We start from the raw sequence: 17,655 nt of genomic DNA, 5'->3' as shown, positions 1-17,655 counted from the left end.
TTACTTTTCGTGGTAACTCAGAACTTCGACTCTGAGTGAAACCAAAAGGGCATTAGAATAAACGTTTTTAATGTTCGTGAAATCATTTAAATTTGTAGACTAACACAGAGCTTTTCCAGTCACTAGGGACGGGTACTTTTATTTGTAGATATATAATTGCGTTTCAAGTAAAGATATATTTCAAAGTACTGAATATAACGAGATTTATACTTTATTTTTCACAGGTTTCTAGCATCTGTACTTATTTTCTTTCAGTAGCTATTTAAAACCACAAGTCTGTAGCTATTTAGGTGAACAACAGTATAAAATTCACTGATGCAGTACAGTTTATTTCGGTTTGACTAGTAACCCTCTACTGCTCCTCAACTGGTGACTATAATAACGTGTTTACAAAAGAAATACAAAAGACAACATACATCTAATACTTGAGAATTATTTAACAAAATACTGATAATTTGTCTCCACACTAGAGGTTGCCTTCGGTTGCGCTACTCTTCTCTTAGTTAACCAAAATGAAAGTTTAGACTTTCACAGAAGAGTAAAAATTATAAAAGTAAACCTAACTTAGTATGTACCAGCAAAAACCTGTGTCGTTTTATAGCGTATGTGTACAAATCCCTGATTTGTAAATCCGTAGACTTACCGTTGTACCAGATATAGCTGCAAACTTGTAGAGAATAGTATCTCTAAATATCGCTCATGGAATCATTCAGTTCGCTTTCAAATGAATAATTAAGTTACTCAATGTTGCCTTCCGGTGGCTGAAAGTAAGGTTGAAAGTTTATCACGCCAAAATGTGGGTGTTCCATTCCTGCATATTGTAGATACTCCAGTGTGCAGCCTTTCGCTTAAACACACAAAGAAAAATTCCTTTCAATGTTTATATATATTTTTCCAGTGCACATTTCGTAACGTCTATGTAATAACTTTATTATTGGTAGTCGGTAGAACAATAAACGTACATTAAAAACATAAGACGAAGTTTTTCTTTTACGCTGTTGGGTTTTTCTTTTTACTAGTTTTCAGTTACAGTTATCCATTGTTTGTCAGCCGGCCACCCGAAAATACACAAAAACAACCGCAAATAGTCGCTGAAGTTGTTATTCCAAGTTCTTATGAAAAAAAAAAAACAACAACACATACAGAAACACTTATGTTTTATCTTTTAATATACGTGTTACCCAGGTTACGATCTCTAACATTAAGTATAATTTGAGAAGAATGTCTGTATTATAACCAATAATGAAGAACAAGGCCTAATTTAGATATCACTGCTCTGCCATATTTCTGTTTTAATTAAAACCGTAACTATAGTAACACAACCTCGTATACTTAACAATTCATTTGTTCGAAACAATACTGTACTAAAGTAAGGCTACCGGCTGAAAAGTAGCTGATATACAATTTTATGATTTTTGTTCTCTAATGGTGGTTCTTGTTTCTGTTTTTGTAGTTACGGACACACGCTGAAAAGGAAGTTAAAACCTTACGAGAGGAACTGATGAAGAAAAAAATCCAAGCTACGTTAACTAAAAATGAAGAACAGTCTATTCTGAGGCCCATGTTGAGGGATGCTCACTTCATCAGTGCTGTGTAGAGAGTCGAGAGCAAACTTAACTATGAGGATTGACTAGTTTAATGAATGTTGAATTATTTGCTAGATATTTCATTTCTACAAAGTATGTGTAAGAAACGTTTACGTACACTATTTTTTGGGTGATAATTTGATCAAATTATCTTGTTTAAAGCAAAGACAATCTATTCGTAGGTAATTTACATAGATCCAGAAAATATGAGCTATAGGGTCGGTGACAATTTTTAACGACACATTATGATTTGTCTTGAATTTGACTTTCGCGCAAAGCTACTCAGGGCTATCTGCGCTGGCCGTCCCTAATTTAGCAGACTAGAGGAAAGGCAGTTAGTCATCATCACCTACCGCCAACTCTTGGGCTACTCTTTTACCAACGAATAGTGGGATTGACCAAAACATTATAACGCCCCCACGGCTGAAAGGGCGGGCATGTGTAGTGGGACGGAGATTTGAACCCTCGACCCACAGATTACGAGTAGAGTGCCTTAACCACCTGGCCATGCCGGGCCCGCATCTTTCTGTACTGCTAATTAACCCTAACATGCTAACCCATTGAGCCGTGGACCGTTATTATTTGTTGGTCAATCCCATTTTTTGTTAGTAAAAGAGTAGCCCAAGAGTTTGCGGTAAGTGGTGTTGACTAGCTACATTTCCCATAGTATATCACATCATAATTAGGAATAGCTAGCGTAAATAGTCGCGTAGTTTCGCGCGAAATTCAAAACAAAGAAGCAATTACTAATTAACAAGAGGAAGAGATCTGAATAGCACTTGCCCAGATCCCGATATATTTGGTAATTAACAAGAGGAAGAGGTCTACGTAGCATCTGACCCCATAGATCCCGATCAAGATAAATGTTCTAATTAACAAGAGGAAGAGGTCTATATATCACCTGACTCCATAGATCCCGATCACGATAAATGTTCTAATTAACAAGAAGAAAAAGGTCTACATATCACCTGATCCCCATAACTCGATTAATATAAATTTACTAATTAATCTGTCACACTGTAAGTTACAGTGACACACAAGCCTCCTCTCTGATGTTTGTAATTAAATGAGTCACAAAGGAAATGACATATACTTGGTATACTTTTAATCACATCTAGAAATGTGTTGGTGAGAGTAGGTTACGCATATGAGAGTAGGAAAAGCATAGTTTATTACGTAAATCATAAATATAAAATGTCTTAACAAGTGAACTTATTTTATATACTTTTAACTCAGGGCATTCGCTTATGCGCGAGCAGCTGAAGTAATCGCACATTATGGTTATAAGTCGCAAGATAATATTAAAACTTAAGGTCGCAGTTCTGAATCTGTAAGGAAAGAAAAGCTAAAAACTAAGGCCAGTGAACTGAAGTTTGTCCACGTGTGGAAGAATTAATGTCACTGGCAGCCAAATCCTATTCTGAATAATATTAGCTTGATTTAGAATATTGCCCTCCCTCCTAGTGGCACAGCGGTATGTCTGCAGACTCTCCGCTAAAACCCGAGTTTCGATTCTGTGTTGAGCAGAACACAGGTAGTCCTTTGTACTTAAATCTAAACAACTAAACATTTAGAATATTTTCCTTAAAGTATTGAGTCTTGGTAGAAACAGAATAGCCTCCCGGTGGCTCAGCGGTATGTGTGCAGACTTAAAACGCTAAAAACCGGGTTTCGATAACCGTGGTGGGCAGAGCACAGATAGCCCATTGTGTAGCTTTGTGCTTAATTCAAGAAACAGAATAATTAAACAAAGGAATATGAAACAGTAGATTTCTGTTTTAAATTAATTATTATAAATGATATTATTCAATGGTGTTTACAATGGTGCCTACATATATGTGTCTTTTACAACCGTGATATATATGCTAGTTGATGAGTTTTGGGTTTTAACTAGGCTTCGTTTTATTCTGTTGTAAACTTTATCTGGTTGGCATTGTTACTACACTGACCTTAACTTGTATAAATGTTTTAATAATTCATCCGCGTCAGTATTGCAACCATGATTATCTTTGTATCAGTGTGGTAACGCCTCGCTCGTATCTTCTTATAAACAAGCATTGTTACTACACTGACTTTAACTTGTATAAATGTTATAAGAATTCTTCCGCGTCAGTACTGTAACCAAGTTGATCTTTAAATCACTGTAACAACGCTGTGTTTTTGTCATTTCTTGTCCTCTTGTGAATTATACCTAAACAGTATTGTTATTACAATAACCTTACCTTGTACAAATATTTTCTTCCGCCTCATTATTGTAATCACGTTGATCTCTGTCTATATATATATATGTATCACTGTGATAATGCCACTTCTTTAAGTTTTCGATACTTTGAAGCTAAAAAACTAAAAAAACAGCGGTTCCCACTTTGGAACAGAAATTCGCGAATGTTAAGAACAAAGACTTTTTATTTTCGCACGCAGTATAAACGAAAAACTCGAATTTTCTAAAACCGTTCAATTGAATAAAAAATGTATTCTGTTGTTCATCGGTTTTTGTTTGATAAATGAACCAAACAAAGCAATATAACTTTAATGAATTTATAGAAACGCTAAACAGTTTCTGAGTGATTAATATATCTGATAAATTATTTATATACAAAGAGAACTGTCAGTGAAGTTCATCAGAGCAGTAGGGTACCGGAAAGTAACAAATCTGAGAAGGACATGTTATCGTGCCTAACTAATCTTTCACCTAGACGGTTGGTTTTATTACATTATAAGTGTCAAAATATATAAGCAATTTTAATTCTGTGGAATTTATGTCGTCAGAGAATTATACGTATAATTAAATATTTAACGGAATAATTCTGTCAGTAGAATATGACAATTTATTGAACCTTTTAGGTTCAGATGTTGCCTACGGCCAAAGAATCTTACATACAGGTCTGTTTTATGGCATTAACATTTCTATTGTTAGCAAATCTGTTATAGAAATTTTAGGAAAAGAAAAACTGGACGTAACAGATATAGTGTAGTTAGATATTACTGTATCCTCCTTCATCTACACTCATCAGTTCTTGTAATTATTGTTATTTGTTTCTCTAATTACTTAACGTTCCCTCTTCAGAGCATGTTCATTAACATTTGGAAATGTATTCATGTTCAGACTTATGAGTGTAAAAGGAATGATTACTTTTAACATTAGATACGTGAACCTACGATGATTTTATTGTTCTACAGTAATATTTGTATGCTGAATCCGAAAATGATATCCAATTTCATTCACCACGCACAGATGTTTTCACAAAACGTCATATGTAGTTTTACATAAGCGAATCAATTTCAATGAGATCCGGTCACGTTTTGTTATGCTTAAAATTTTGACAGCTACTAGCCTTAGATTTCTCTAGACCAATCGCGACGTGAGAGTCTTATCGATCGTTCTAAACCCCAAACATAATAAAAATATTTCACTATTATGAACGAAATAATAATTTGATCTGAGTAAAAGTTTTTGTTTCAATTCCCGATTTGTAAAAAAAAAAATCCTCGCGTGATGGGGGAAAAATGAATATTATTTTCAAAATTTGCGTAGCTACGTTATGGAAAATTCCTTATTAAAACTAAAACAACTTTTATGAAATATATATACGCAAGCCTGTGATATTAGGATAGTTACCTCTCAGTGATCATTTAAAAAAATTGTTGGGGTGACAGCGCGTTAGTTAGTGTGAAGAAGTGTCGTATAACAGCAAGAAATGAGACAACAAATAACATTTTACTTAAAAAATTAGAGTCCGTTTGAGTCATCTTTAACATGTAGGTTTAAAATGTAGGATATAATGTGAAATGAAAGTAACTAACATGTGAAACAAAGTATAGAGTGCATCAATGTACGTGATTGAAAATATATTTTATTGATTGGTCCCATTTATTGATTTGTTTTATTAAATAGAAGCTTTATCCCTGTTAATATGAAGCAGATATATATAAAATGTGATATCAAGTAGTAACTATTGTTGTATATAAATAATTAATTGTTGAAATAAAACAATTTGTGACATGTACAACATTTCTAAGTTTTGTTGTCTTTGAAATATGACATGTTTTATGATATATAAGCAAAAATATTAACAACAATTGTATCTTTATAGGTATTTTTCAGAGTTGTTTGTTTGTGTAGTTATATGAAGTTTCTACATATTGGTAAAAAAATTTTGTTCAGTTCCTTTTGCTCTAGCTACCTATTGTTCTGTGTCATTTACTTATAGTACTCCTTTTTGTCTTCCCATGGCAAAGACACCTGCAGGGTTAGTAATAGTATGTGAAGCTAAACAGTCCTATTTTCTACTGGCAATCACGTCTTCTTGATGTAGTGATCTCTAATGTGTCATTGCCAATCACGTGGGTATCGTTAATCGCTGTGAGTAAACCTAACGTCAAGGTTTAATTTAGCTAACGTGAAATTTGATCCCTTTGGAACACGAACTTGTCCGATTCAGTCTAGAATAGGAGATCAACTGAATTAGTCTTGATCAGTGATGTCGAGAAAACCCACTTGTAGAGAAATATATATATGAAGAAACGGCTCGTTTGGGTTGAGAAAATTTTTACGTAAAGGAGCGAACAACGTTTCGACCTTCTTCGGTCATCGTCAGGTGAACCTTTGTAAACCTTTGCCCTGCTCAGGGCAAGGAACAAGTAAAAAATAACGTAATATCACACCTTCAAATGAGACAAAACAACACCTTAGCGAACACCAACAAAGAAAAAGCAGAAGTCTTCAGACATCAACTACAAAACACATGATGACCCAGACATGAACAACTATTTCTAAGTAAACAACCATGTAACAAATAACATAGAATTACACAAACCATACATTCCAATCAATATTACTAACAATAACACTGATAATACTTATGACTATAATACTCTGTTGCTCACCAAAAAAAAAATCCCACTAACTGAACTCAAACAAGCAATCAAGAATTCCAAAAACAAATCACCAGGAAATGATGGCGTACAAACAATTCTCCTCTAAAAAGGCACTCCAAAATTATTTGACTACCTATTAGCTATCTTTAATTTATCTTTCTACTCTGGATACATCACAGTTTCTTGGAAGCAAGCTAATAAGACAAACAGTTATTGGCCAATCACCCTGACCAGCTGTGTAGGCAAAATTCTTGAACGAATAATAAGTAATAAGCTCTCCACATTTTTTGAAGATTACTTCAAAATTACCTGAGGAACAAAACGGATTTAGAAAATTTAAACAAACAACAGATCATTTAATTAGGTTAACTGAAACGATAATAAATAGCTTTAATAAAAGAATGCACTATCGTTTGCTTCCTTGATATCGAGAAAGCATTCGACACTGTATGGCACAATGGTCTTTGGTTCCGTATGCATTAAATGGGACTACGGCGTGGAATTATTCGCTGGTTATCTAACTTTTTAGAAAATAAAAAATGCAGAGTAAACGTAGAGGGAACTTTCTCGAAGTTCTTCACTCCAGAAGCTGGAGTCCCTCAAGAAGGGATGGTTAGTCCTATTCTCTTCATCATGTGTGGGAATAATATGCCACTTAAAGACCCAAATCATGGATACACGTCACAGTTCGCTGATGATGTAGCAATTTGAAAAAGTGCCCCTACACCAGAAATTGTAGCCACTAACATACAACCGCAACTAAACAGAATAAGTGAATACTGTCAAAAATATAGAATTAAAATAAACACAGCAAAGACACAATTAGTGATATTTTCCAAATAAACGAAACATCAAAAAGTACCATCGCAGATTTACATGAACGGAGCGCTTCTCCAGACTGCTACATCTGCAAATATTTTAGGACTAACATACGATTCTAAACTTACCTGGATAAAACATGTAAATAAAAACTAAAATTTGGCAAAGAATAAACTATGCTAGGAGTCTAACTGGTAAAAATTATGGAACAACATCTGAAAACATCCTTATAATATACAAGACATATACAAGACCAGTAGTAGACTATTCAGCCCCTGCATGGATTAACGTAAGTAAAAAACAACTGCAAACCGAACTGCAATCATTACTAAATACATTAATTACAACAGCATATAGAATACTCAAAACCACTTCCTCAAAGTTCATGTACAAATGCTCTAATACACAAACAACACCAGATAGACTTCTACAGAGTACATTAAAATATTTCCATAAAAATTGGAGAAAAAATGAGTTGTTATGCAAACTAGACAGGTATTGCATATATGATGAAGAGGGTTCTAAACACCTCTTCCCGATACACTTATACACTAGATCATTAAGTTAAAATTAAGTATTTAAAAAAAACTAATAAAAATCAATAATAATAATAATAAATATAAATAAATTATGTATATATATATATACTAGTGCTAAAATAAAACAGGCCACCTATGATCTAGACTAAGAAAATCTGAAAGAACAATATACATGGACATTGCCCTGAAAAAGGTCTGAGTTATGTTCATCACTCTAGCCCTCATGTATTTACTTTAAATATACTAACAAGTCCACTCTAACAATGAAAAGGAATGAGGAAGAGGTCTAGTGTACCTGACCCTCCTGGGTATAGAAATATATACCCAAACACCTACAGAGAGAGAGAAGTCTAGTGTACCTGACCCTCCCGGGTATACAAATTTATATACCCACAAACCTAGAGAGGGAGAGAAGTCTAGTGTACCTGACCCTCCCGGGTTTTATATACCCAAATTAGAGAGAAGTCTAGTATACCCACAAACCTAGAGAGAGAGAGAAGTCTAGTGTACCTGACCCTCCCACAATTTTATATACCCAAATACCTAGAGAGTACAGAATCTAGTTATGATCCCCACAATTTTATATACCCAAACACCTAAAGAGAGAAAGAAGTCTAGTGTACCTGACCCTCATAGGTATACAAATTTATGTACCCAGACACTTAGAGAGAGAGAAAGAGAGAAGTATAGTGTACCTGACCCTCCCGGGTATACAAATTTATACCCAAACACCTAGAGAGAGAGAGAGAAGTCTAGTGTACCTGATCCTCCCGGGTATACAAATTTATATACCCAAACAACTAGAGAGAGAGAGAGAGAAGTCTAGTGTACCTGACCCTCCCGGGTATACAAATTTATATACTCAAACACCTAGAGAGAGAAAGAAGTCTAGTGTACCTGATCCTCCCGGGTATACAAATTTATATACCCATAAACCTAGAGAGAGAGAGAAGTCTAGTGTATCTGACCCTCCCGGGTATACAAATTTATAAACCCAAACACCTAAAGAGAGAAAGAAGTCTTGTGTACCTGACCTTCCCGGGTATACAAATTTATATACCCAAACACCTAGAGATAGAGAGAAGTCTAGTGTACCTGACCCTCATAGGTATACAAATTTATATACCCAAACACCTAGAGAGAGAAGTCTAGTGTACCTGACCCTCCCGGGTACACAATTTTATATACCCAAATACCTAGAGAGAGAGAGAAGTCTAGTGTACCTGACCCTCCCGGGTACACAATTTTATACACCCAAACACCTAAAGAGAGAAAGAAGTCTAGTGTACCTGACCCTCATAGGTATACAAATTTATGTACCCAGACACTTAGAGAGAGAGAAAGAGAGAAGTATAGTGTACCTGACCCTCCCGGGTATACAAATTTATACCCAAACACCTAGAGAGAGAAAGAGAAGTCTAGTGTACCTGACCCTCATAGGTATACAATTTTATATACCCAAACACCTAGAGAGAGAGAGAAGTCTAGTGTACCTGACCCTCCCGGGTATACAAATTTATATACCCATAAACCTAGAGAGAGAGAGAAGTCTAGTGTATCTGACCCTCCCGGGTATACAAATTTATAAACCCAAACACCTAAAGAGAGAAAGAAGTCTTGTGTACCTGACCTTCCCGGGTATACAAATTTATATACCCAAACACCTAGAGATAGAGAGAAGTCTAGTGTACCTGACCCTCATAGGTATACAAATTTATATACCCAAACACCTAGAGAGAGAAATTTTATATACCCAAATACCTAAATACCTAGAGAGAGAGAAGTCTAGTGTACCTGACCCTCCCGGGTACACAATTTTATATACCCAAACACCTAAAGAGAGAAAGAAGTCTAGTGTACCTGACCCTCATAGGTATACAAATTTATGTACCCAGACACTTAGAGAGAGAGAAAGAGAGAAGTATAGTGTACCTGACCCTCCCGGGTATACAAATTTATACCCAAACACCTAGAGAGAGAAAGAGAAGTCTAGTGTACCTGACCCTCCCGGGTATACAAATTTATGTACCCAAACAACTAGAGAGAGAGAGAAGTCTAGTGTACCTGACCCTCCCGGGTATACAAATTTATATACTCAAACACCTAGAGAGAGAAAGAAGTCTAGTGTACCTGACCCTCCCGGGTATACAATTTTATATACTCAAACACCTAGAGAGAGAGAGAGAGAAAGTCTAGGCAGTAAGAAATTACCTGCTATAGAAATATCAGCACATCAGACGATGAAATGATTTCATCTATGATCTTTAGGTTCAAGTTTGAAGAATAACGCAACGAAAGTTTTTTATTAGCCTATGAGCAAAATAACATCTGTCGCCAGTGATCGTCAATATTTTTTTAACAATCGTAAAAAAGTTCAAAATTCTTATAAAATGAGAAATGTAAACACACTTTCTTATACAAATAAACATATTTAAGACGAAAGTGAGACAAGCACTTACAATTTCTAGACAAATCCATTACTCAAGAACAACTGCTATTATTATCAAATCCGAAAATATTAACTATCAACCTTGACGTCCCCCAGTGGCACAGTAGTATGTCTGCGGACATACACACTAGAAACAGGGTTTCGATACCCGTGGTGGGCAGAGCACAGATAGCCCATTGTGTAGCTTTGTGCATAATTCTAAACAAACAAACAATCAACGTTGTATCAAATTAACAACAAATGAAAAACCCTCGAACTACCCAGCTAAAAAAATTATCTCCTGATATAAGTTGCAATTAAAAGTGATATATAAAACTTCTCTGTTCAAATGACATACAATTCCAGTTTTTTATTTTCAAATTTCTACGTCATTATACGTTAGTTTGTGGGATATTTAAAATGGTAAATATTGCGTAAAAAAGTTATTTGAGAACGTAATAACCTTACGACCTAGTTTCATGCACGCGATTACAACTGCTGCTAAATGTTTTCTCTCTATGATAATTTTAATTTTAAGATGAAATAATTAATTTAATCTGATTGTGTACCTCATTAATTGTCTAATTTTCTGTAAAGGAGTGCTATTCATCTAAACGTTCTGTTGTAAAAGATCACATAACACTTAAATAAATGGGAAGCTAGAAATGTATTGAAACAGTAATCTAAGTCGTGCATTCCTTACTTGAAATTATAGTTGTTATGGCAACTTCCTGGTTGGAAATAATTGGCTAGAGAAAAGCCCATTAAATTACTTGGGACGTGAAGAGACTTGCGATAGGTAGCAGTAATTGCATTATGGAATGTGTCTAGTATTTATGATAAACATGGAAAGACTGTTTGTTTGTTTTTTGAATTTCGTGCAAAGCTACTCGAGGGCTATCTGCGCTAGCCGTCCCTAATTTAGTAGTGTAAAACTAGAGGGAAGGCAGCTGGTCATCACCACCCACCTCCAACTCTTGGGCTACTCTTTTATCAACGAATAGTGAGATTGACCATCATATTATAACGCCTACACGGCTGAAAGGGCGAGCATGTTTGGTGCGACTGGGATTCGAACCTGCCACTAGAAAGACTGTACCGGTAGTTCTAAAAATGCACGATACCGTTAGGACTAATCCATAACTTCAAGTTACTACTATTATTACCTTATCCAAATATGTGAAGTATCAGTTTATGTTCGATGACTGAACAACTTTAATTAATAGTTGGATTTTTCATACACAATGAATCAAGAAAAAGGGGGTTCACGTTGAAAGCGATCAGTCCAGCTATCGCTATTGCACTTGTAGTGTTTATTATTATTATTATTTTGAGTTGCTTCCCATAGTGACGAAATTGGCGAAATAGAGGTTATTATGAAAGAACTTTTAAAGCAAATGTTTACATTTTCAGCAGTGAAGCTTTGAAAAAGGTTCACACTGAAATTTTCTCTCTACATGGTTTAATCTCGATTATTTGCATTTTGTTGTTTATCAGCCATTATAGGCACACTTAATCTGGATTATTTATGTTTTATTATTTATCAGTCATTATAGGTCAACTTAATATGGATTATTTTTGTTTTATTATTTATCAGTCATTATAGGTCAACTTAATCTGGATTATGTATGTTTTATTATTTATCAGTCATTATAGGTCAACTTAATCTGGATTATGTATGTTTTATTATTTATCAGTCATTATAGGTCAACTTAATCTGGATTATTTATGTTTTATTATTTATCAGTCATTATAGGTCAACTTAATCTGGATTATTTATGTTTTATTATTTATCACTCATTATAGGTCAACTTAATCTGGATTATTTGTGTTTTATTATTTATCACTCATTATAGGTCAACTTAATCTGGATTATTTATGTTTTATTATTTATCAGTTATTATAGGTCAACTTAATCTGGATTATTTGTTTTATTATTTATCAGTCATTATAGGTCAATTTAATCTCGATTATTTATGTTTTATTATTTATCACTCATTGTAGGTCAACTTAATCTGGATTATTTATGTTTTATTATTTATCACTCATTATAGGTCAACTTAATCTGGATTATTTATGTTTTATTATTTATCACTCATTATAGGTCAACTTAATGGGATTATTTATGTTTTATTATTTATCAGTCATTATAGGTCAACTTAATATGGATTATTTATGTTTTATTATTTATCAGTCATTATAGGTCAACTTAATATGGATTATTTTTGTTTTATTATTTATCAGTCATTATATGTCAACTTAATCTCGATTATGTATGTTTTATTATTTATCAGTCATTATAGGTCAACGTAATCTGGATTATTTATGTTTTATTATTTATCACTCATTATAGGTCAACTTAATCTGGATTATTTGTGTTTTATTATTTATCACTCATTATAGGTCAACTTAATCTGGATTATTTATGTTTTATTATTTATCAGTTATTATAGGTCAACTTAATGGGATGATTTATGTTTTATTATTTATCAGTCATTATACGTCAACTTAATCTGGATAATTTAAGTTTTATTATTTGTCAATCATTATAGGTCAACTTAATCTGGATTATTTATATTTTATTATTTATCAGTCATTATACGTCAACTTAATCTGGATAATTTAAGTTTTATTATTTGTCAATCATTATATATCAACTTAATCTGGATTATTTATGTTTCATTATTTATCAGTCATTATAGGTCAGCTTAATCTGAATTATTTATGTTTTATTATTTATCAGTCATTATAGGTCTACTTAATATGGATTATTTATGTTTTATTATTTATCAGTCATTAAAAGTAAACTTAATCTGGATAATTTAAGTTTTATTATTTGTCAATCATTATAAATCAACTTAATCTGGATTATTTTAGTTTTATTATTTGTCAATCAATATAGGTCAACTTAATCTGGATTATTTATGTTTAATTATCAGTCATTATAGGTCAACTAAATATGGATTATTTATGTTTTATTATTTATCAGTCATTCTATGTCAACTTAATCTGGATTATGTATGTTTTATTATTTATCAGTCATTATAGGTCAACTTAATCTGGATTATTTATGTTTTATTATTTGTCAATCATTATAGGTCAACTTAATCTGGATTATTTATGTTTAATTAATTATCAGTCATTATAGGTCAACTAAATATGGATTATTTATGTTTTATTATTTATCAGTCATTCTATGTCAACTTAATCTGGATTATGTATGTTTTATTATTTTCACTCATTATAGGTCAACTTAATCTGGATTATTTATGTTTTATTATTTATCAGTCATTACAGGTCAACTTAATCTGGATTATTTATGTTTTATTATTTATCAGTCATTATAGGTCAACTTAATCTGGATTATTTATGTTTTATTATTTATCAGTCATTATAGGTCAACTTAATCTGGATTATTTATGTTTTATTATTTATCAGTCATTATAGGTCAACTTAATCTGAATTATTTATGTTTTATTATTTATCTGTCATTATAGCTCAACTTAATCTGGAGAATTTTAGGAGTTACTCTTCAGTATTTTATTCTTCCATTTATGTTTTAATTAAAACTGTTTATTTACACGTAAACACAAAGCTAAACAATAGGCTATTTGTACTATTCCTATTACGGGTATCTAAACCCGGTTTCTAGTGTTAAAAGTCCGCAGATACATCGCTGTGCCATTGAAGGTGTAATCAAATATTAACCGATTTTTCACTTTTGTTGTCGTTTCAAGGAATATTTTTCACATAATTGTTTTAATATCTTCTGGCACACAATATTCATTTTTATAAATTAATTTTCGTATGGTTTTCGTTATGGACAAGTGAATGTCTGATTTGTTGATGGAATAATAATATCAGTAGATATTCTTCCTATCCCGGAAAGTCCACGGATTTCTAACACTAAAATCAGGGGTTCAATTCCCCTCAATGGGCTCAGCAGATAGCCCGATGTGGCATTTTTTAAAATAAGAAAACACACATAGCGATCCTTCATTATTTTCTAATACACGACTAATATTGGTAACATTGTCAGTTTTTATCCTTTAATCTTTTAATACTTGACAAATATTATTTGTTTACCAACAGCTTAGCTTTACTCTGTATGTTTCCTTTAGATACCAAATGTGAAGTTATTTTTCTTGCTTTTGTACGAAAGTCATTATCTTGAACCTGTATATATACACCAATTAAGCGATTATTCCTTGTAACGTTTCCTTGGTCTACATTATTTACGTTCGCATTACATGCATTTACATTGAGAAATATCATCAGAGCTGTTATTTTCTTTAGAAGCTTCCGTCTCGTATTTATTTTCGCGAGAAGCCCCCAACCTCAGATAGATTTTTTATGAAATTTTCCAAAATTATCTTTTTTTTCCACTGGAAATGTTTTCCATTCCGGATATCAAACTTAAATAGAAAAGAAAAGCATGAATCACTTGCTCTTCCTCACAGCTTTATACAGCTTTTACCTTCCAGAATTCCTGAATACTGGAATGTACAATTAAGCACAATTTCTAATCTCGCATAATGTTTTACTAAGTCAGTGGATGCTCATACAATGTCTTCCAACTATGTATATGTTAGTGAGGCTATCGCATCACGTATGCATAGTCGTTGTAAAATCATACTAGTATAAGAAAATGTCATGGCATAACCAGCTTTACTACTGATTTATATTGGTCTATCAATCTGAAGTCAAAATTCTTAGATGACCACTGTCTGGTTTGCTCAACATATTTCCAATGTAATTAGGGTCTGCAGGAATATATATATGTCAATATCTAGGTTGCTCTAAAGGCGTATTTGACATTTGGTATAGAGTTTAAGAGAATAGCACAGTGCACGCATAGAGGGGTCTCGAAAGGTGTGGTTGCACAGGGCGTTAGATTCTAAGGTCATCCCTCCTCTGTTACTTCCAGGAGGCACTAGAGGTGCATGCTAAGTTTAAGATTGGTTATAGTATTTTCATGTGAAAGTGATGTTTCCCAAGACTGGGCACAAACGTGAATATGTATTGAAATCAATCTTTCTTTTCAACACAACACAACAGTGTGAGTACTGTTTTACCACAAGAGACAATCACTTTTACTAGAGAGTTTGTTTGTTTGTTTGTTTTGGAATTTCGCACAAAGCTACTCGAGGGCTATCTGTGCTAGCCGTCCCTAATTTAGCAGTGTAAGACTAGAGGGAAGGCAGCTAGTCATCACCACCCACCGCCAACTCTTGGGCTACTCTTTTACCAACGAATAGTGGGATTGACCGTTACATTATACGCCCCCACGGCTGGGAGGGCGAGCATGTTTAGCGCGACGCGGGTGCAAACCCGCGACCCTCGGATTACGAGTCGCACGCCTTACGCGCTTGGCCATGCCAGGCCTTACTAGAGAGACATTCTGTGTTGTCTACAGACTTGTATAAGTTGTGCAAGTCGTTCCAGTCTGAGGAAACATCACATACTTGTAAAGTATAAGGTTACACTTTTTTCGAGGGCAACCAGTGCTAACTAGGTGACTGGTCATCTCCACTAGAAAACACGGAAGATTTTAACGTCACGACATCACCTTAACTATCAATATAGAAACTACTCTCTACTTTCACAAGCTACGTACAACTTTATAGCTAATTCACCAAGAAAAAGAGAGGTGCAACCATCAGTGAATGATACAGAACAATAGGCACCTAGGAGTAAAGCAAAACATATTGACTTTCGTGACTAATATGGTATGTGAAAACTACATATAACAGAATGAAAGAAAACTTTGATTATTTAAATATTACTTCAAAGGGGATAGGAAACACATGATATGCCAAACACTTCCCTCTCCTCAATTTTAAAGCCATCTCAGCCATTACTGGTTTTAAAATTTACACCAAATTAATTTTACTCATGTGCTGGCCAAGAAATTGATTTAACCAATAATTTAACGACGTAAAATACGCGCAACACAGGCGATGCAACAATTTAACAAAGATAACTCAGAATACAATGACATACCCTTTAACAACAAGAGCCAAGAATATTAATTAGCGTAATTCTTTTTTCTCTCGAAGCTATTTTACAAAATATATCATAAAATAAAATAAATGAATCTTTTAACACCAAAACAATACAACATTAAGTCAAGCAAACAAATTTCGTTTACCGCAGATATTAATTGACAAGTAACAACTCTAGCAGACTATTTAACAATGAGCTATCGTTCAAACATCACAAAATGTAAAAACTTCTTTGGCAGAGAGTCATTTGTGTTCCTCAGTGACACAGCAGTACATCTGTTGTTTTATACCGTTAGACATTGTGGCAGTCAGACCGTAAATAGCTTTTTGTGTAGCTTTGGGCTTAATAATAAATATCAGCATAATTTAAGAATTACATATTGCATGATAAGTACGATTCATCAATGACGTAATGCAACATATAATCAAAACCTTGTAACAATGATATCATCCAATATATAGTCAAAAATGCTGGAATCTCGGTTGGTAACATTCATATTAGTTTAAAGGCTTGTTCTACACAAAAATGTTAAGTTCAAACCCCGTTCGAGTGGAGATTCGTTATAACGTTTTAAATCAATAACTTATTACGTTAGAGCAAGATATCACATTATGAAAAACCACAATAACATGATTGATAGTAAACATTAAGAACTTGAATTATTTGTTGAGATTTGATTAAAAAGTGCCGTTGTTACAGTGGTAAAAGTGCTCGACTATCACGAGGAAGACTCGACTTTAAATTTTAGTCGAGTTGGGATTATGCTACTTTTTATACGTTTGTTATTATATTCAAAACAAGCTCTTTCAGTATTTGGAAGAATACGAGTACCATTATAAACTAAATCAACGATAATATTATATTATACAATAAACACCACTGATTGTGTGTTTCAAAAACAACTTAAATATCTTGACAAATCAACAGATAGCACTACAATACATTATTATTGGTATTTTTTAATAAAAGTTATAACTTCATGAATTAGCTATTCATAAAATATGTTGCTGTTATTATCACAATTAATACACCACAGAGTCAGACATTTAACCATATAGGAACATTTTTTTTTCCAAAATCAGTTTTACATATAGCTGAATCTATATATGGCTTTATCAAGAACATTTAAACATAACATAAAAATATATATAAGTGAAAGTTTTAATCAAAGACCCGCTTACATGAGGTGACCAAATATGTATCAAACAAGTTTTCATAAAATACTAGGGGAATGGATAAATATTTATACGGATAATTATTTTTTAGGAAATACGTTCATAAAATATTTATTCAGAATTCATTGCCACAATAAAATTTATTCAGAATTCATTGCCACAATAAAATTTATTCAGCATTTACAGTCATATGACAGGCAGTCATATAGTAGTTAAGTACATAT

The 17,655-nt window shown here is 33.3% G+C and overlaps 1 protein-coding gene across 2 annotated transcripts in view; it reads left to right on the top strand.

Moving 5' to 3' along the window:
• Window positions 1–5,532, top strand: part of LOC143245141 (uncharacterized) — a 59,886-nt gene extending 54,354 nt beyond the window's left edge. The window contains exon 11 of one of the 2 annotated variants that reach the window (XM_076491077.1): window positions 1,454–5,532. In XM_076491077.1, the coding sequence (XP_076347192.1) occupies window positions 1,454–1,597 (144 nt within the window). In that variant the 3' untranslated portion in view covers window positions 1,598–5,532. The remainder of the gene's footprint in view (window positions 1–1,453) is intronic. The other variant, XM_076491079.1, reaches the window with a different exon arrangement.
• The last annotated feature ends 12,123 nt before the right edge of the window (window positions 5,533–17,655 follow it).

The sequence above is a fragment of the Tachypleus tridentatus genome, chromosome 2 (genome assembly GCF_004210375.1).
Source record: "Tachypleus tridentatus isolate NWPU-2018 chromosome 2, ASM421037v1, whole genome shotgun sequence".
NCBI classification, from domain to species: Eukaryota; Metazoa; Arthropoda; class Merostomata; order Xiphosura; family Limulidae; genus Tachypleus; species Tachypleus tridentatus.
This window is presented reverse-complemented; position numbering and strand designations above follow the sequence as displayed.